At 37.9% G+C, this 22,801-nt stretch overlaps 1 protein-coding gene across 8 annotated transcripts in view; it reads right to left on the bottom strand.

Annotated features, from left to right (window-relative positions):
- LOC139961011 (uncharacterized) overlaps positions 1-22,611 on the bottom strand; it is a 426,752-nt gene extending 404,141 nt beyond the window's left edge. For 4 of the 8 annotated variants that reach the window (XR_011790687.1, XR_011790690.1, XR_011790691.1 and 1 more), the window contains exons 1-8: positions 22,336-22,611; positions 21,776-21,979; positions 21,087-21,142; positions 19,380-19,468; positions 12,425-13,299; positions 10,370-10,443; positions 7,447-8,072; positions 4,813-4,937 (exon numbers count right to left, since the gene is read on the bottom strand). Coding sequence is in view for 1 of the 8 variants with exons in the window: in XM_071959801.1 (XP_071815902.1) it covers positions 4,813-4,857 (45 nt within the window). In the remaining 7 variants the exon portion in view is untranslated. Of the gene's footprint in view, positions 1-4,788; positions 4,938-7,446; positions 8,073-10,369; positions 10,444-12,424; positions 13,300-19,379; positions 21,143-21,775; positions 21,980-22,335 lie in introns of all 8 variants that reach the window. The other 4 variants (XR_011790689.1, XR_011790693.1, XR_011790688.1 and 1 more) reach the window with 3 other exon arrangements.
- Positions 22,612-22,801: the final 190 nt, after the last annotated feature.

Raw genomic sequence — 22,801 nt, 5'->3', positions numbered from 1 at the left:
AAGATTTTACTGAAGGCTTTCGTATATGGAATGCAAAAAGGACCACAGCAGCATATACTGCTACTAATGGCATGTACTTCTACTAATTTGAAGTGTACTAATTTGAGATGTACTACTACTGTACTAATTTGACATGTACTACTACTACTACTACTAAAGTCATGTGTGCTACATCTAAATTGACACGTACTACTACTGATGTCAATACTATATATACATATATATATATATATATATATATATATATATATATATATATATATATATATATATATATAAATATATATATATATATATAAATATATATATATATATATATGTATATATATATATATATATATATATATATATTATTTATTTATTTGTTTGCCACAAAAGTACAAAGTGGAGGAAGTCTTCCACATATATATATATATATATATATATATATATATATATATATATATAATATACACATTTTGTACTTCTCATTCAACTGCCAAGTATTGCTGACGAAGGTCCCAGGGGGGACCGAAAATTACAATAGATTTTCTAAAACTTGTCAATTATGAGTCATATCTTATTTCTCTGGTTTTCTCTAACAATATATATATGTATATATATATATATATATATATTTATGGTAGTTCGTGGAATAGCGACCCATACTTTATTACAGATACAACATGAACTACTCGGGCAAGAACATTCCTTTGCCATCAACTAGAGAATACTTGAAAAGACTGCTAGAGATGACAGAGAAGCTGATAAATGGATGCGATGGAGAGCATTATTTATCCTGGCCGACACTGACACCGATGCGGAAACGAGTGACACCAGCCGTGACGAGGACAACACCGCCACCACCGATGCATACGGGCTAAAATCCAGATGCGCCCTTCCACAAATCCCGGAGTTGGTCTCATTCCAGTCCGATATGCTGGAAATGGTCGAGAACATTAAGTTCAAGGAAGTGATGGAGAAGTTCCTGTCCAACCTCAAGAAGGACATAGAAAACATCACACCCTCTAAAGAAATCTTCGTAGAGGCAGACAAAACCAGGAACATGTACAAGATGGACCCTGCCAAATATGGTGGGTTGCTAACTGTAAACATATCTCAGAAATACAAATATGCGGACCGCAACACCGCCACCGAAATAGACAATGAATACACAAGTCTAGCTGACAAATTAAAAATAGGTAACCGAATAAATAAAACTGGACCCAAAACGGCTTTCGTGACAATCAAGGACCACAAAGAAATTTTTCAAAATAACACAAAATGCAGGCTAATATACACAAAAAACCTGAAATGGGACGAGTGAGCAAGGTCATGCTGGACCACATAAATGAAAACATACCACAAGCGTACTGGAATGGATTAAAAATATACAGGAAAAGAGCAGTCTCACCTTTCTGGTCTTCGATATTGTTGATTTTTACCCTTCAATAAGCAAGGATCTCATACACAAATGTCTAGCATGGGCCAAAGCATACACCAGAATCAGTGATACTGAATACAAGACTATCATGCACGCAAGGAGATCTCTCGATCACAAGGGCAAACGAGAAGAGAGACACAGTCAACCAATTCCACGTCTCAATGGCTGCATTTGACAAAGCGGAAGTTTGTAAATTGGTGGGACTATTCATTTTGAACCAACTGGAGAAAAACCCCGATATCACTGGTTTGGTTCTATACAGGGACGATGGGCTAGCAGTAATGAGGTCATGCTCAGGCAGCAAAGCAGACAGAATACCAAAAGCCCTAATCAAGATCGTCCATACATGTGGACTAAAAATCACTGTCCAAACGAACTTGAAAACAGTCAACTTCCTTGACGTCACTTTGAACATGAATACCAGCCCTACAGAAAACCAAACAACGAACCAATCTACATAAGCCAACACTCGAACCACCCGCACGCAATACTAAAGAACATACCGCCAGCCATCGAAAGAACAGTCTCTGGTCTATCATCTAACCAGGATGCATTCAAGAAAGCAGCACCCACCTACAATCATGCCCTCTGGTCAGCTGGATACAACCATACTATCAAATACCAAAACAAGGAAAACGAAGACACCAAACAGAACAAGAAATGCAGGTCAAGAAAAATCACATGGTACAACCCCCCATACAGCAAAAACGTAAAGACCAACTTTGTGGCGGACTTCCTAAAACTCATCGACAAGCAATTCCCACAGACCAACAAGCTACACAAAATCTACACAAGTCAAAGTTACAAAGTTACAAAGTTACAAAGCTACACAAAGTCAAAATAAAGTTACAGCTGTATGAGAAACATGCAACAGATCATCAAGTCACACAACTCAAAGGTCATGAAAGAAACGAGCCAACCCCCCCCCCAGGAAAAGACATGCAACTGCCGAGAAGTAGACAGTTGCCCACTTCGCGGCAACTGCTTGGTTAATGACATCATTTACAAAGCCACAGTCACGTCATGAACCGACAACGCGTCATACATAGGCCTCGCGAGCGGAGAATTTAAGAAGAGATACAACAACCACACCAAATCATTCCAACATGACCGATATAAGAAAGAAACGGAACTCTCTAAACACATCTGGCAACTCAAGGAGAAAAAAGCTGAATATTCAATACACTGGGAAATTGTGTCACAGTCCAAATGCACAAGCAGCAGTCTGGTTCTGGTCTATGCAATCTTTGCAAAGAAAAGCTCCAAATTACCATCCTCAAAGGCAACACGCTCAACTAGAGAAGCGAGCTCATCTCTACCTGTAGACATGGCAACAGACACAAAAGGAAACCACCCAGCCGTGTCAAACCCAAATGGTAGTTCATGGAATAGCGACCCATATTTTATACGGATCAGTAGGCCTGACGATCGCTGTACAACTCCGAGCAGCAATGGACTCGTAATAGTTAACATTTATTACAATATATATATCTATAATATATATATATATATATATATATATATATATATATAGATAAATATATATCTATAGTATATCTATATATATCTATAGATATATATATAGATATATATATAGATATATATATATATATATATATATATATATATATATATATATATATATATATATATAAATATATATATATATTATATATATATTATTTATTTATTTATTTATTTGTTTGCCACAAAAGTACAAAGTGGAGGAAGTCTTCCATATATATATATATATATATATATATATATATACATATATATATATATGTAATAAACACATTTTGTACTTCTCATTCAACTGCCAAGTATTGCTGACGAAGGTCCCAGGGGGGACCGAAAATTCCAATAGATTTTCTAAAACTTACTCCTTATTTGTCAATTATGAGTCATATCTTATTTCTCTGGTTTTCTCTAATAATATATATATATGTATGTATATATATATATATATATATATATATATATATATATATATATTTATGGTAGTTCGTGGAATAGTGACCCATACTTTATTACAGATACAATATGAACTACTCGGGCAAGAACATTCCTTTGCCATCAACTAGAGAATACTTGAAAAGACTGCTGGAGATGACAGAGAAGCTGATAAATGGATGCGATGGAGAGCATTATTCATCCTGGCCGATACTGACACCGATGCGGAAGCGAGTGACACCAGCCGTGACGAGGACAACACCGCCACCACCGATGCAAACGGGCTAAAATCCAGATGCGTCCCCCCACAAATCCCGGAGTTGGTCTCATTCCAGTCCGATATGCTGGAAATGGTCGAGAACATTAAGTTCAAGGAAGTGATGGAGAAGTTCCTGTCCAACCTCAAGAAGGACATAGAAAACATCACACCCTCTAAAGAAATCTTCGTAGAGGCAGACAAAACCAGGAACATGTACAAGATGGACCCCGCCAAATATGGTGGGTTGCTAACTGTAAACATACCTCAGAAATACAAATATGCGAACCGCAACACCGCCACCGAAATAGACAATGAATACACAAGTCTAGCTGACAAATTAAAAATAGGTAAGGAGCAGCAATGGACTCGTAATAGTTAACGTTTATTACAATATATATATCTATAATATATATATATAGATATAGATAAATATATATCTATAATATATCTATATATATATATAGATATAGATATATATATATATATTTATATATATATATATATTTATATATATATATATATATATATATGTGTATATAGTTTATGCATGACATATTTGTATATCATATATTTATAAATAGTAACTAATGTATATGTTACTATTTCATTAAATATAATTTTGTCCGGCATGGCTTTCTGTATGATGTTGTAACGTTCGGCAAGCTCATAAACATATTAGACACTGGTTTTCGTAGGTGGGAATATACAAATGTATGGACCGGGCGGCTGTCAGCAGTGCAGGAGGAAGCACATACAAATCACTTTCACCCACATAGGGCCCCGCTAGTAACGCAGTAAATACACATGATGCTGAGGAATCTGCGCGCAACTATTAAATCAGCATCATTTCGAGCGTGAGCAAATATGATTTATTTGTCTCTGGTTGAAAGGTTAGCAGAGCTTGTCGCAAAACAAGTTTTGAAGGTCGTCACGAAAAATAAGTTTCAAGGTTGAGCCTGAACTTAAGAAGTGTTTCAAAGTTACTTGTTAGGCTCACTTTATTGTAAGTTGGGCCCACTATTAGTATCTGTCAAATGCAAGTCGGGTCTCCAGCGTAACGTTGCAGCATTAAATCGCTCCTCGTGATTATTTCAGATTTCAGAGAGCTGTTTGGCAATGATATAGTGTGAGTTTACAGTATTAAACTGTTTACCTATTTTAGCCATGTATATCCTACCATGCAGTCACACAGTGTCTGTATAATGTCTTCTTTCTCTGTCATTAGGCATTCTTTCTGCTTTCAGTCTTCCCTCAAGCACTAGTAGCAGCCTTGGAATTTTGAACTTCTTTGGCCATTAATTCCTATTTTAATAGTAAACAAACAAAACACACTGTTGATTCTTCATAGTTTCAACTTACCAAATATAGTTTCTGTGATTCAACTAATGACATTCCATGCTGACCAAATGATTGTAAAATAAAAGTACTAACAAGTTATTAAATTGTTTGTTAACAGGTGTTGGACTTCTGAAAATGTTTATGATTCTTATGCGGTCAAATAAAATGTCCTACACATAGACACACAATATTGCTCAACCAATTGCTGAATACTAGTCGGCATGATAAAAGGGTCTGTGGTAGTATACACCTATTAAATGCCCCAATACTAGTGTTTACACGGGTCCAAAAATCGGGAACCGGGTACCCAAGAGCCGTTACCCGTCGGGTATCCGGGTACCCGGAAAAAAATTGTTTTACCCTCGAGTATCACAATTTTCAAGAAATGACATATTGGATGCCATAATAAATGAATCATATTCTCTACTGACAATGTTTTCATGTTCAAAAACGTAGGTGTAAGATAAGGTATAAAACCTTCCTCAATAATTTCTATTTGCTATTGTTTCTTTCATTAACTTGTTAATAACTTCATATAATTAACATTACTACTAACATCGCACTGCCGTCGCGGCTTTTGCTTGCTCTCCACGTCTATTGATCTCACCATATAAATATCCAATTTAGCTCGTAAACAGTTGTTACTACTACTATCTATTAGGCAGGCCCAGGGTTCGCATTAGCCGCGAGATTGTGCGATTCGCACAATTTGATCGCATTTGGAATAAACGATTAGTAAACACTTTAACAGCCACTTGCGATTATTATTTTTTAGTCTATAATCCGTCTATAATCCGTCTATAATCCGTAAACATCTCATAAAATTCCTTGTCAGCCTTTCCTTCCATGAAATAAACGAATGAATAAATAATAATTTCTTCCACATGGTAGCCAAACACCACACCACACTGAGTCAATGAGAAATCTAGCTAGGCCTAACCATCTGTTTATTCGCTGAAATTGTGACGCAGTTATAAGATATCCATGGAGTACTTTCGTTATTGCTGTTATCTTCGACACATGGTAGCCTAACACCACACTAAGTCAATGGGAAATCTGCCTAACCATCGATTTGCGATTTTTTATTTTTTTATTTTTTATATCACACTACGGAGGATGCGGGTAATAAATTAGGAACCGGGTAGTATGGCGTCGGGCGGGTACCCGGATAACCCGTGCAAACACTACCCAATACACACTAAATCAAAAAGTAATGTGATCCCTTAATCTATTTAGCTCTCACAAGCTAAATGCAACCAATAACTGGATAGCTGACAAGTTGGCCATTCATAGCACCCTCAATTTTCTATATCATAACCATGCAGATTGCTTGTTTACTATGAGAGACTGAAGTTTTCCTCACTTGTAAACAAACCTCTTTACTCAGCAGAAATCAATTTCTGTATGCTGTTCCAGGGAAGCCTAAATTGGTCTAAACTTACCTCAACTGACCAAATTTTTGTATCACTTGTACTCTCTTTCATGCTCCTTAACATCCCTGCCAAGAAAACACCAGACACTAATTGATAACATATCAAGAAATTTGTTCTCCTGTTGCTTTCTCTGAATGAGAACACTTGTGGTGGATTGATGTAAATGCTAATATGAGTATGCCATCTTAACTAAAAATTGAAATTTTTAGACTCCACATTAAACCTCTTTTAATGATTGTTTGAGAAGTTGTGACTTACACCCACGGACGTGGCTAGAAGGGGGGGTGGGTGTGGGGGGTGTCTCACCCCCCGAACTTGATAAAACTGACGATAGTTGGAAAATTGGAGTGCGACAGCTGGAATCTCCGACTGTCGCACCACAGTTTATCTAGGCCTATTCATATATTCCTGTGATTGTGAATGACCTAAAAATTGACATTTTCGGTCAAAATTGGCCTTTTATCAGTCATATTTACCATGTTTCCTTGCCACTTTCATAAATTGTATCTCGCGATTCTTATACTCCACCACACAAAACTTGGTATGATTTTGAATACTCCAAAAAACATGCCTGATAGAACTACCGTCATAGGCGTAGGGGCCCAATCTGGGAAAATATAACCTAAATTGTTCGAGTTTCGCGTGTTACACATGTCAATGTGCATATCATATAGGCATGCACAGGTTTTTACATCGCATGCCAATAACATACAATCATATGCTGTGTAATTATTACCATTCCATATTGGTTAGAATTATTGGGGAAGTCAATACAATATTTATGGTAATAATAATATCAGTTTAACCATTGAAAAACACATTGCAAATTATCTTTCTTTCAGTAGGTAAAAAACATTTGGTTGGGGGAGGCTAATAACTTTGTGAAGTGAGCGCCTTTGTGGCACCTATTCCTCTTGCAAACTTAGATATGAAGAATTTGTGGGACTTGGCTTAAAGGTTGTGTTTGGATGCATTCTCTGAAGATACAAAGGTACTGTAAGCTCTGGCCCATCTACAAAGGTTTAAACCAAGAAGCAAACCTGGCAAGAATCCTTCAGAACTAAACATTGCACGGCAGTCAGGCTTGCATCAGATGTAGATCGGTTCAAGTGCAGCTCATAGAATGCTCAGCAGCATCTCTCTTCCAAGTCCCGCTGTCAGTACACTACAAAAGTCAGCCAACCAGTTTGGACCTGCAATAGAAGAAATGAATGAAAATGATATATCAGAAAAGGGGTGTATAAAGAAGACACTGCAACTGCATGGCCTCTCAAAAGACTCTCCAATTTTTGCAGAATATGATCGTCAATATCATACGTGTCTGCTTAATGCAAAAAGTAAGACTCCATTTGTTCGTGCAAGCCAATACAGAGATGTAATTGTTGAGAATGTCACCATTGATAAATTTAATTTTGATTACAATCACAGTAACAACTGTAACTTAATTGGTGAAATGAATAGAAGAAGGGGTCACAAGTTGCAATGTCCAGTCCATGAGGGCTGTTCAGTAAAGATGCCAATGTCAAAGATGAACAGAATGGTGGAAAGATTTGTGCATCCAAATTACTTACTGGTAAGAACCCACTAAAGGAGAAGTGCCTAACAACTGATGCTGATGGCAAGGCATGTAAAGGGTTCACTGGTACAATGGCTGCAGCTACTCATTCTGAAACAGAGAACCATATGCTGTTAGACCAAGTTCACCTACTCAAGTCACTCCGCAGGGCACTGGCTAAAGCAGTACTCTCCTCTGATATGTTACCTGCACAAACTGTGACTAGGAAGCACTTGATACAAAAGTGCATTGCAGAGGACTTGACCTGCCTTGTACTGGCAGAGGTGACTACTTGCAGGAATTAAAGCCCTCAAATACGACCACTGCAAAGTTATGAAGGCTTTATCAACATGTTAAGACTGCCTTGCAAAGTGCTACATTGGAAATCATTCACATTGCCCGAAGCATTCATTTGTATGCAAGAGGGGCAGGAAGTACACATTTCCATTCATGCCAAATGCTACAAAGAGATCTCTGCTAATATCCCACACTGATAGCACACAACTACAGTACTGATTTCGCTTAACTCCCGTTGCAAAAAAAGCAACGATCGATAAAAAAGGTTGAAAATCGATAAAAAAAATTTGAAAATCGATAAAAAACAAATAATTTCATTAAGATTTAGACTACTGCGGGCACGGTTGTCAACTTAGTTTCAACGAAATTTCCACGAAAGTTATCGCGATCAACAACGGCAAAGGCAATTCTAGACATATCAAGGTTGTGACCTACGTTGAATCCTTAGTGTAACTACAGCCGTTTTCAGACTATACCAGAAGTGGCTGAGGAATATTACAAATGTTACAAAAGTTTGATTGTATATAAGACAGAGTAAGTTCTGTACTAGGTGTTTGAAAAATTATTTGGCTAGGATAATAAAAAACTGGTCTTGATCGATCGTAACAAGTACTTAAGTTAAAGGCTAGTATTAAACTAAGATAAGTTTAAGTAACTCACCAATGAACGCAGCGTCAGAAAAACAAGAAATAAAAAAAAAATTTACACAATGAAACAGTCGTAGCTGGATATCAAAGAGATCTTTTTTTCCAATAAATTCCTGTGTTACTTGACGTACTACAGTACCGTTTACCGCACTCACTTTCAAACCAAAAAATCTCCCCCCGGCTTCAATGCACGCAAAATAAAAAACATCCTGTTATTTTCCCCCTAACCCAGCTACTGTAAGTTGCCCGCGAATGCAGACGAACTGCCCTGGTAATTAAGGTCGCAGCCTGGGTCTGGGCCACCTACAGTATGCTGCTTACATGTGCATTCCCTACCCTGGATATCTCCAGCGACCAAACTTTTTTGAGAGGCCTAGTCCAATCATAAACCTGGCTTTGTCAATTCACGCCTACCATCTGTTAATTAGCATAGTATTTGTCTTCGTGGGGGGTTTAGCACTGCAGAACCTTTGGCTGGCTTACTCTAGAAGCAAACATTATTTTGCCCCTACTATTCATAATGGAATGGAAACCTGTGGAAAATGAATATATTTTCATTGCTTATTTGAGTATTGTATATTGGGAAGAGCTGATCAAACATTACTGGGGAGGGCTTTCAACTGGCCTGACGGCATGTAAATTTAATTTAATGAGAAGGGGGTTTTTATGAGTCTCCCGGTATGCGTCACATGAGAAGTAAATGTTTTGTTTTTCGGTTTTATCATCATTTTTCAAGTGGAACAGCTCATAAAATCATATCAATCAAATATCCTTCCTTAGTTTTACTAATCAGGAATGTTTGACAAGGCATGCAATGCATCGTTCGAGAATGTAATTTTAAACTAGAATTGAAAATGAACAACATAAAACAATATCTGTGAAGCGTGTGGAGCACAACTTTGAATATTTGTTGTGAAAGAAAACATCATGAACAATGTTTACTGCGTAAATAAATGTTGCGGAACTGGTATGGAGAAATTACGTACTGCAGCTTACGTCAGAGAAGCTCATAAATGACACAGGTGGATAGAGCACATCAAAATTCGGTATAGGAAATCCCTACGCAGCTGACAAAAGTCGATATCTCCTTCCGTTTTCGAGTTATAGGCGATTTTGTGTTTTTGCGATATGGTTTTCAGTATATTTTCATTCAATAAAGTCGTTTTTTTTTTTTGTGTGTTATAAGGGTGTGACCTAACAGATATTTCACTAACCATTTAACCGTATAACCTGCCGGTAGGTTAAACTTTTAAACGCTGTTTCCCGATTGCGGCTTTTTCGACGTAATGTCTCTCAACTTTTAATGAAAATAGGACATTATGAGTACAATAATTAAGGTTGTTTTTTTTTTCCAAAAAGTAGCAATTCAGGCAACAAGACAATGATCAATGTATGTTAATTACTAATTAGGCCCAATAATATTGCCAACATTACGTGTAATAATTGCTGAAAAGAATAACACACCTGATCAGTATATCGTGGTCTTCAGAAGTTCAGATCACTGAATTTATATAACTCGGCCTTCGGCAACTTCGTAACTTTTGAAGAAAAAAACAATATATTTGTCTATCTATCACAAGATTTTAAACAAAAACTTGCCTAACTTAGCAAACTTACCCACCTTTCCTGCTTACTCATTAAAAGTCATGTTTAGAAAACAAATTACGCACGCACGTGTTGTGGGATGGGTTGTAGCAGCCTCCGATTTCATTTTCTTTCTCTTGTGTCACATACGATACAGTACTTTACATTTGATACAACAGTTTCTTCAACAACAGCTTCCCAAAATTGGTGTTGCAATAGGTTAAATTTTAACCGGGCAGCGCAGTACCATTCATAATTTGCATATTACACCAAAATTTACACTCAGCGTCCAGATGGCGGAAGAATGTAACATCATGTTCAATGTGTTGTGTCGTTCTCATGGTGCGATGAACTTGGGCAAGTTCAAATGTCAATGACCTACTTATGTTCTATGACCAATGTCAGTGGGAATTATGTGTGTAAAAACTCGAATTTTTCCAAGTGTTATATATATATAGAAGTTTTACGTAAGCGGAGCAAATTTTGGGGCGGCTCTTTGATTGTGAGGAAGCACTTATCTAAGCACCAATATTTGTGAAAAATATCGTAAGGTTTATCATTTTCATTCATATTCTTTTATGTTTGCCGCAATCCCGCCCGCAATGCATGCACAGTATAATACCATGTGTGGAAAAAATGGCTGTATACGTGCGGACCTGAGAGAGCAAACTGGCCTTGTGTTGTTAATGTTATTACGATACTTTCTAGAACGACCATTTGCGTCTTTTGGCATCGACATATTTTCACACAGGATTTCACCATGCCATTGATCGATGTACACGGGTGATATATGTCGCAAATATAAACTGAGAAGACGAATTGATGACACTATCATGAGCTCGTGACTATTGGCCTACTACTATAGTTATATTGAACACATTATTCATGCCTAAAACATCGTTTTTCTGTTTTTTATTGATAGTTTGCAGTACATTACTCAGTTCTTTACATATTTTTAAATAATTTTCATGTTTAAAATGTATTTGATTTTTTTTTTTAATTTTCCGTTTATACAGTTTGTGATTTTCTAAACTGATAGTGCATTTGCGGCCGGTTAAACGGTTAATCGTTTAAACGGTCACACCCTTAGTGTGTTATCTTGTTCGGAAATGATCCGAAATGAATGTAATAACTGTTAAGTTTTTCCACTTCTGGTATAAAATTATTCCGTCAAAGTTAACCTGAGTAACATGTCTCATGCCAAATCTATACTAAACAAAATAGAAAAAATAACAAGAGAAAACGCATTTTTGAAAAATGGAAGCGTCCTAGCAGAATGGGCGGGGCATCTTTATTTTGCTTCAAGTAACTGCTTCAAGTGTTTTTGCTCGGAAACAAAGTTTCACACTTCAACTCTTATAAAAAACCAAATTTACATCTCTTAAAAATAACTATTTTTTGCAATCTGCAAGTAAACCAAGTTTATTTATGTCCATTCATTGTTATTTAAATGGTTAAACAGCACTCCAACTTATCTGGAAGGGTGCCTCGTGGTACATAGCGTGTACTGCAACCTCCAAGATAGCCTGGCAAAGTTAAGACTTATGTCACTATGTTTGGGGTTCAGTCAGAAAACGTCCCCCGTCAGTTTTACTACATGTTTCTTTGAGAGTTACTACTCATGCAAGCCTGAGAATGCTTTCAAACGACTGTACCAAAGTCTAATCGATACTAATAAACGAAGTTACGCGATTTCCGACGTTTCGCATAACCACATATTGACCTTTTATTTCGTTTAAAAAAGAATTTCAACGCATCGTTGAAAATTCCACGTAGGAAATGATTGAGATCACCAATCGTTAAAATTCGTTGAATTTCGATAAAAATCGGCAAATTTCGATAAAAAACGAAGAAATTTGTTTATTTTCCTTTTAACAAATTTCAACGGGAGTTAAGCGAAATCAGTACTGTAAATGAAATACCTGAGACACCCACCTGCAGCAAACGTTTATGGTCCACTCAGTTTCAGACTTCCACTCAAAAAGCAGAGGTAGTCAATAATGCTTTCGAGTTTCCAATCCAAAACATAGCACAAGCATTTCACGCAACAGTCAGTACAGGGACCACAGTGCCACAAACATTACAAATAAAGGGCCTGAAGAGTCCATAGCCAGGAAGATGGAAGCTGCAGGATTAGAGGTGAGCTCAAATAGTCTATGTATCCAGACTCTGAAACAGATGCAAAGGAAACAACAGTATGATAGACTATATAACAGAGGCAGAGCATACAGAAGGAGGTGAGCACAACTCAGAGAGAGAGAGAGAGTACAAGCTACATGGTAGAACTAAAAACATAAACCAGTCCAGTGATTGATGACATATCAGAAAAGATGTCTCCTGTTGCTTTTTGGCACTTTTTCTGAAGAAGCACACTTGGTACGGATTGATATAGATGCTAATAGGAGTATGCCAGCTAAAGTAACAGTTGACATTTCTAAAATCCACTTTCAACCTCTTTTTATGATAGTTTCAGAAGTAATGACTTATATCATTTTTGTTTATCTCTGTCTATTGTGTGAATCTTCATATGGTGTCTCACACATGTTGTACAGTCTATATGAATAATGCAGTACTGAACTTTAAACAAGTGAGAGCCCAATGGTTGACATATTCCCTAGTGTGATTAGAAGTCATTCCATCAGCATGGCTGGCATCTACTGAATGTCTAAATTGTTCTTGGGTCCACACAATGTGTTTTAAGCACAGTCCCTCAGTTGGTGCTACTTATCCCCTCTGGTGGAAACTTGACGCAAGTTGGCCTTCTTCCCTCTGAAAATGTGATCACTCCCTGTATCGAGTAAACTCTGGCCCTAAAATGAAAGAGAAAAAGTTACTTGTTACTTTGGCACTGCTTTTCAAAGGTATTTTGTCAGATTTTGTTGCGAAAACTACTCAGGAGACCTATGTTCTAGCTGTGACCAGATCTAGAATGAGGGCGCTGTTCAAGCAACATTCCTAAATCGTTGTAGTAGATCATATTGACTAGTTTCTCAGTGTAAGTCTTGTCTTGTATCATTCTATGTGCAGCTATTCAACTGCTTAGACTTCCAATAAATGCTTATAACCATTTAAGCATTTGTATACAAACAAACTAGTGAATAGGTCACTGGAATTTTGTTGAACTTTGAGGATAAAAAACTGATTATTATTATGAAGAATGGGTACGGTCATGTACCTCACAACTGATGCTGATGGCAAGGCATGTAATGGATTCAGTAGAACAATGGCTGCAGCTTATCATTCTGATGTAGTACACCTCGTCTTCGTCTTCGATACGGTGACACATCCGCAAAAAGGGACAATATCTCACCACACACACGTCAAGAGAGTAATTAATTAGATCTGACCCGAGTACTGATATAAGTGACAGGATTCACAGAACCACTGGAACTACTAATGAGGTCTGAAGGCAGACTATTCCAATCCCTAATTGTATTTGGAAAAAAACTATACTTATAGCAATTGGTACTGGCATACAGTTGGCAGAAATGCATATCGTGCATGTTCCGACTCCTACGCAGAGGCTTTCTTAGGCAGTCAATAGGGATCTGAGCCTGACCATAGATGCCCTTAGCAAATAAGATGATTCTACTTTGTCTGCGCCTCTCTGCCAAGGGCACCAGGTTTAGGTCCCGTAACAGAGATGAGACAGAGCCAGGCTCTCTTGAATAATCTGAAGCGATGAAACGGGCTGCACGCCTCTGAATGTTTTCGAGGTTGTGCTGCAAGAAAGCTTGGTGGGGATCCCAGACAGAACTGGCATATTCCAATACTGGCAGGAGGAGACCTTTATATGCAGCCAATTTTGCATCCTTCGAACAAGGGGATAAGTTTCTACAAAGAACTCCCAATATCCTATTTCCTTTGTTACACACATTTTGAATATTTTTTCCCCAGTTGAGATCTGAAGTGATATGAATACCCAGATATTTAATACAATCAACCTTAACCAAGTGAACCCCATTGAGCATGTAATTGAAATTTACAGGTTTCCTCTTTCTAGTAATGGTCATAATGTTACATTTCACCGGCTGGAAACTCATGCCCCAATCTTTAGCCCATTGCCCTAGTATATTAATATCTTCCTGAAGTTGATGACCATCACTGACATCATCGATAACCCGATAACAGACACAGTCATCAGCGAACAGTCGGACACCAGAAGAAACAGCATTACCAATATCATTAATATAGGCCAGGAAGACAATGGGTCCCAAAACTGACCCTTGCGGAACACCGGAAGTAACCTTAGAAGGATTAGACCTAGACCCATTGACAACAACCAACTGCTCTCTATCACTCAGAAAAGCATCCACCCAGCAGAGAACCTGATGTGAAACACCCATAGTGTACAGTATAGATTTCAATAAACAGGTCTCTCTACAGAGCACTGACTAAAGCAGTACTCTCCTCTGATATATGACAAAATCTACAGTAAACAGGTTAGTAAATTTGCAAGTCTTATTAAGGGCCTGTCACAATGCTATGATGGCTCACAGAGACACAAGCAATGGATGTGACACCTCCACACATAGGCTGTTGTGGCATATGTGGGAGATGTGAAATGATTTGGTACTTAAAAAGTTAATTTCTTTGCACAATACTTTGAAGAGCAGATGCTGGAATGTGGCTCTTCTCTTAGCTGCCAGGGATAGCATTGTGCGGATAATGCCATATGCTGGTGCCCCTGGCTTACTGATGGTGTAGGCACCTGTCCACATCCTGCAGCCATTTGTGTAACTTGTTGGGGCTGATGTATATTTTGCAACATTTGCATTTATTTCATCAGCCCATGCCATCCAATCTTAGTCTGACATTGTGAAGGTGTGAGCTTTCCATTTACAAATGTGTTACTGTATATAGGCCTATCCTTATTCTGATTGCAGTCTGGGTCTCAATAAAACTGATTCTTACACCACATATATTACATTGTAATGTATGCATTTAAATTCTGACTGTCGCTTTTTGCTCTGCTAGGTACACAGTATTAGTGCTGATAGTCGACTCTTACTTTTGTAGTTGATTAATCACATAGCTCTTCTCGCGATACTCGGTTACAGTTATGGCATCATCACTGTCATTTCTACATTGCAGAAATACAGTCAAACAAATCTTTTTCCATGGTGCACTGTCCCTATTTGTTCTTTCAAGTCTTAATGTGTGATGTCTAATTCATGTTAAAACATCTACCAAACAAAAACTGTCAACAAATTTCAATATTCAACATTTCTTAAAATCCTTCAAAGTAAATCAAAAACTTTGGAATGGATCTACAAGGCTACTACAACTACTAGCACTAATCACAGCAAAAAAATGAATAGATGCAACACCCTGTAGCGGTGTGATGATTACTATGCAAGAGTTTTCTGTAGAAGGACGTTCACCTTCTAGGCTAGGCTTTAGCCTAGTGTGATAGCACGCACATATTATGACACATTGAAATGAAACTTCACCGCAATCGACACACTCTATCAGACATATGATACATGTGAACCACTGGCCAGAAATGAAATATACTGTAAACATGCATGTTTGAAGAAATTACAAATTCTTTGGCAATCATTAAAGATTAATAAATTTGGGAATTTGCAATTATGCGCAATGATGAAACATTGCTAGGACTAAATGTTGCACTGCAGAACAATCGTATTACTAACAAGTAAACGCATGAATCTAACCTGAACAGGTGCTTGCTGATTTTTAACACAGCACAGTTCTAGTGTAGCATTGTAAGAACCTGTGTTTGCAATATTTGCTGACAAACTGCTTAAGTGTTGTTTTTGATAGGTTAGGCTATTTTTCAATAGCAGATTGTGTGTAGTGCTAGCTTTAGTCCAGTAATCGCAACTTAGGTTTTGAGAGCGATTAATCAAACTTCCAAAGTGTAATCGCGACTACTGGCGATTAATCGATCACGACTATCAGCACTACACTGTATAAAAGTAGACTACTCACCAGATGTACAACTTCAGTTCCTCAGGTTTTACTTGTTCAATAGCTTAACATTGAAACTAGTGGCTCCTTATACCATCCTTTACTTGTACTACTACACATCTCAATAACACACAGATCAAAACAACAGACACAGGTAGTACATTGGTCTCTACAGGCCATGAACATGTTCTTCCAGTCTAACTATTACTTCATCAGTGCATTTTTGGGCACATGCCATGGTGTACCAATGTGTTGTTACTTCCGTGTCAATCTCGTGCCACATTGCGATATTTTGGTGATTTTTCACAAAATTTGCCCCCAAATCACTAAAAAAAAAAGCGTAAAATGATGAGACCTTTTTGTCATATTCCGTGATTACATATCATAACCAATACCCTTAGCTATACTTAAGGCTCATAGAGTCTAAAATGGCAATTTTCAAATTCTTACTTATTATGGCCACGACACGAAAATTTCAACATCCTGTATTTTTGGGATCCATCTAAGCATGTTCTCTAGAACATATATCAACCACTCTGCCAATTAGAAACTTAATTCTTCCCTTCGAAATTTTTTTTCGTAATCTCATGACCTAATGTGACAACATTTTAGGAACACGATTTGCTCTCGCTGTTTCCTCCGAACATATATCATACCTACACTCCTACAAGTGTACATAAATACACAAAACAATCGATAACAAGTCAGCACGAATTCAAATCTAAATTTCCCGTGGAATGTCAGATTTAGAACCAAATGTGGCAACCGAAGTTCAAAGTGATAGTGGTTCTTCACCAGGCAGTGAAATTGTACTAGAATTGGAGTGCCCTTTCTAATATTCGAAGCAGAGAGTGAAGGCGATGATCATGCCAATATTGAACCTAATGTTGAGGGTGGACCTGAGGTGTTACTGTTAGGATATAGAACCGTATCAGTTCGAGCCTGTCAAATGAGCCGAAATTGAAGCTCCACAACATATCGAAGAAGAAACCCGTTCGGAACTATTGCAAGGAGCATACAACGTGGTAAGAATTTAGTAATGAAGCAAACAAAATCCAGTCCATTTTTTGCATGTGTGGTTGGAATTCGCGGAACTGCCTTAACCAAATTGTGAGTTGTGTTACGGTGACTTACAACCATAGAATCCTTACAACCCATATGTACTGTGTGTTGGCTATGTATTCATACATGTTCAGTATGGTGCGTAGTAGTAGTAGTAGTGGTGGTTACATACTGAAAGTTTGGCTCGGGACGTAAGCTGCATTATGCAGCCATGCTAGGTAGGCATATGTGTCATTTTATACTCATTATTACTAGGCTAGTACTTAGGCCTGGAGTTTTGCAAATCAATTGTCTGAACAAAAGAATGTTTCATGAAATATGGAAGGTGTAAATTCACAACAAATGTAACCATAACTGTACATTGTATCCCTGCTTGTTATTGTGGACATCATGGGCCAACATTCATACATTTTGAACTTTCAATATTTTTTTTAGGCAGTACAGATACATAGCCTACGGTCAACAGGTTCAAAGGTGCTGGGGGTTCCTAGCAAGACACGTCAGGGTTGTGCTACCATCATGTGCAGTCCAAAGAATCAGAAGTGAGTTTCCAGCCAATGGTCATTTCACTGGATTCAAGATGCCAGGAGAAAACTCAATTGTATAGGAAGCCTTGGTTGAGAAATCCCTCACCTTTTCTATTCTACGATTGTGTTGGATTATCAATCCTTCAGGGTTCCCTCAGTGTTGATATATTAAAATTCAAGACTTTTAATTAAGGATGAAATGGTTATTTTCCAGATCCAGCATCAACAATGAAAGAAAAGGCATGCTTTGAAGCATTTAGACACATGTATTGGCGTGACCGTGATGTCATATAATATGTGCATCAGTGAACGGGCATTGACCTTTTTAGGAGCATTTCCTCCCAGACATGTTGGCTTTGTACCTTTAATCTGGAAGCCAAAATATCCATATCTCCAATGATATTTGACAGAAAGTTATAATAAAGACCAATGGAGGCAGCAGAACTCTTGAATGTTTAGACTTTGTTTCTTCAGCAGCAGGTGGTTTGTTTTACAATCTTTCTCCAGAAACTCAGCAGTACACCCTGTTAATGGTCTTCGATTGTTTTAATGCGTGTGATGCTGTGTTTCCCTTTACGTGTCAGTGTTGTATGTGTCGTCGTGCGTGGGTAACATTTACAGGTATGCATGTGAGTTGCGTCGTGCAGTATTTCTTGGTTTAAATTACCCTTTATTCTATTTGCTTTTGGTTTATTCTAATAAATTTATCACATTCATTTGAACCTCAAGTTTCTTTATCATGACTGTGCAGACTTTTTGTTTCCTATGAGAGCTTGAAATTTTCTTCACTTGTAAACAAACCTCTTTACTCAGCAGTAAACAATGTTCATATGCTGCTCCAGGGAGACCTAAAGTGGTCTAAACTTGCCTCAACTGACCCAATCTGTGTACCACTTGTACTTCCATTCATGCTCCATTACAGCCAAACCAAGAAAACCAGATCCTAATTGATAAGATATAAACAAAGATGTTCTCCTGTTGCTCTTTGGAACTTTTCCTGAAGGAGAACACTTGTGCAGGTTGATATAGATGCTAATAGGAGTATGCCACCTTAAGTAACAGCTGAGATATTTAAACTCCACATTAAACCTCCTTTTTATGATAGTTTGAGAAGTTGTGACTTACATCATTTCTGTGTATCTCTGTCTATTGGGTGAATCTTCATATGGTGTTTCACACATGTTGTACAGTCTATATGAATAATACAGTACTGAACTTTAAACAAGTGAGAGCCCAATGATTGACATATTCCCTAGTGTGATAAGAAGTCATTCCATCAGCATGACAGGCATCTACTGAATGTCTAAATTGTTCTTGGGTCCACACAATGTGTTTTAAGCACAGTCCCTCAGTTTGGTGCTACTTACCCCCTCTGGTGGAAACTTGGTTGGCCTTCTTCCCTCTGAAAATTTGATCACTCCCAGCATCCAGTAAGCATGCGCCCTTAGCTGTGGCTCTAAAGTGAAAGAGAAAAAGTTACTTGTTACTTTGGCACTGCTTTTCAAAGGTATTTTGTCAGATTTTGGTGCAAAAACTACTTAGGAGATCTATGCACTAGCTGTGACCGGATCTAGAATGAGGGCGCTGTTCAAACAACATTCCAAACTAGTTGTAGTCGATCATATTGACTAGTTTCTCAGTGTAAGTCTTGTCTTGTATCATTCTATGTGTAGCTATTCAACTGCTTAGACTTCCAATAAATGCTTACAAACAAAACTAGTGAATAGGTCACTGGAAAATTGGTATGTTTTAAGGATAAAAACTGATTAGTATTTAGAACAATGGGTAGAAGGAAAGGCATGTTTGATAGGCATGTAATAACCTTCAAGCCAGGTAACAGGTTTGGCTTTACTGCTTGAACAGCTGCTGAAGCTGATGCCAATTGCACTGGTGATATTCCTAGCTCTTCTGATACAGATATGGCAACTAATTCCTCTTGCAAACCTGCTTATAGAAGGCTCGACAAGGAAGAGTATGAGAGAGTAATTAACCCAGCAGATAAAGGACATGAGATATTTTCAACTCAGTCACAACAAACCATGTTTGCAGAATCTACAGGAAACAGGTTTGTTAATTTGCAAGCTCTATTAAGGGCCTATCACAGTGCTATGATGGCTCACAGAGAGACAAGCAATGGATGTGGGGACGACCCTATAGGTCTTTCTGATATGGAAGAATTGTAGGACTTGAATCAAAGGTTGTGTTTGGAATCACTATGTAGCTACAAGAGTGAACTCTTGTCCATATAAAAAGCTTAAAAAAACAGTAACAAACCTGGCAAGAATCCTTCAGGTAGCATACGCCCATTAAAAGCGCCATTGACTTACACACTAAATCACAAAAGTAATGTGGTCTCTAAGTCTAGAGAGAAGTTTTCACTAGCTAAACGCTACCCATCACCGGATAGCTGTCAAGTTGGCCTTTTATGGCATCATCAATTTTCCGTATCATGACCATGTAGATTTTTTGCTATCCGAGCCGGAAGTTTTTGTCACTTGTAAACAAACCTCTTCACTCAGTGGTAAACAATTTTCCTACGCTGCTCCTGGGAGGCCTTAAAGGGGTCTGAAATGGCCTCAATTGACACAATTTTCTCACTACATGTACTTCCATTAATGCTCTTCAACATGCAAGCCACAAAAAACTAGATCATGATTGATAACAGGTCACAAAAGATGTTCCCCTGCTGCTTTTTGGCACTTTTCTTGAAGGAGAACAATCGAGCGGACTGATATAGACTCTAATAGGAGTATGCCACCTTATGTGAGAGATGAATTTTTTTTTTAATACCAAAATGATACTTTTTATAGTCGTCACAATATAAACCACAACAAAATTCTATGCAATTATCATTTTAGGTCCATAAAGATGTATTTTCAGAGATTTCAGTATGCAAGGTGCAGTGTGTAAATACACATATGAGCAATACTGTGTAAGCAGTAACCAGGTCTACGACTGCAACAACATTTCCAGTCACCAATTTTGATAAGCTTGACCAATTTGGGTGCATCTATGATTCCTGCAGGTTGTATTGGTATTCCTGATCACCGCCCACTTGGTCTGGCTTGCCCTACCTGCAGAAACGTCATCCAGAGAAGGGTCTGCGGGGAGGGTTTTTTCGTCTCTGGCTCTGAAAAGTGATGAAAACTACTTTTGTTTAGCTCAGCTGATTCCTCCCAAACTGACCTACAGGACATACCCCAATGTATTCCTGAACTGTTTGGAACATGTTAAACTGATATTGCATGTCACTCCAGTGCAACTGCTAAGTTACTAAGAATAAGAGAAGAGAATTGAAGGTGTTCTTTGCCAAAACTGGATCATCGGGATTTGTAAACCACAGCCTCACTGTGTGACAAGTACATTTATGTAGCTGATCAATATGAGCTACCGTACTTGCTCTTCATATTACACACTACGAGTCTGTGCACTCCATTGAATATGGCTACTGAAGTACAATAATAAACCAAGTCTGTTACTAAATAAATGATCGCCTCCTATATTCTTGATACGACACGCTCAACGGCCACACACTGAAACACACTGTAACAGTATGTACAGTAGTCAAAAGGAACAAATACTGAAATGCTATCTAGATACACTGTTCACCTCAACAGCATATCCAGTCCATTTAAAGGTTTGTGCATAGGTTGTTACAATGTATTAAAGACAGTTATAAGGGAAGAGAGGTGGATAGGGGGGCATATTTCATGATAAAACATTCAAATTTGTTGCTCGGCAAAGAACAACAACGTCAAATTACCTTATTCTCCATTGGTGGCGAGCACTGGTTCCTATACTGTAGTTACTACAGTAGATCTCCCATGGAAGCATCAGGATATCTCTTTCTGCTGTCAGAGTTGTTTGGGATTTGTTGTTACCTCATCTAACCAGTTGAGGCCATTGATACCACACCCATTCAAAGTATATCGCTGTGAATGCTGAGGACTTGGCACATCAACTTTCTCTGAAAATTGACAAAACAACAGAAAACTAATGATAGTGAAAATAGGCTCAAAACCCCTTGATGCACATATGTAGGAGCAGAAAATGCATACCTTTGTGGATTATTTGCTAAATAAGACTCAAAACATTCTCTGTGTAAGGTTTTAGCACTCAGCAGCCACTCCACTTAGGATACAGACCTCACATTGTGCTACAGCTGGTGTAGACGTGGTCTAGGGTACTAACGTAGCGCCATTATGAACCTGAGGCCTAAGCTAACAACATTATGGGTATTTCATGCATTGAAACTGAGTATTTGTCTTTAGTCAAACACCAGGTACTTCCAACTTTAGCAAAAATAACCTAAAATATGGTTACCATGTACTTTAGGTGCCCACGGATGTCAAATTTCACTGAACTAAGTCATTCACGTCACACACACGGCAGGCATTTTGGTCTGATTCTGAAGGATTTTGAATATCGTGCATTTGGCACCTACTTAGCAGGGTCAAGGAATGAATCAAATTACGGAAGCTTTGGTAGGTCAAGGCTTAATGACCCAATAGTTTATTGGGGAGGAAAACTGGTCAGAAATGCTCAAAATGTTGTTCTGGTCTCATGTATAGAAACGCACATGCTCTTTGTGGTACTTTAAGTCTGTAATACTAATTTATCCTTAAAAATCATCCAAGCTTGAATTTTCAGACGTTTGCTTGAAAACCATTTTTACACACCATAGCAACTACTTTGGTCCAAAATTGGGACTTCTAGCACTTAAAATGAAAAATTTTAGCATTTTTGCTTAAGGTAGCATACGCCCATTAAAAGCCCCATTGACTTACAC

Source organism: Apostichopus japonicus, chromosome 20, assembly GCF_037975245.1.
Source record: "Apostichopus japonicus isolate 1M-3 chromosome 20, ASM3797524v1, whole genome shotgun sequence".
Classification (NCBI taxonomy): domain Eukaryota; kingdom Metazoa; phylum Echinodermata; class Holothuroidea; order Aspidochirotida; family Stichopodidae; genus Apostichopus; species Apostichopus japonicus.
This window is presented reverse-complemented; position numbering and strand designations above follow the sequence as displayed.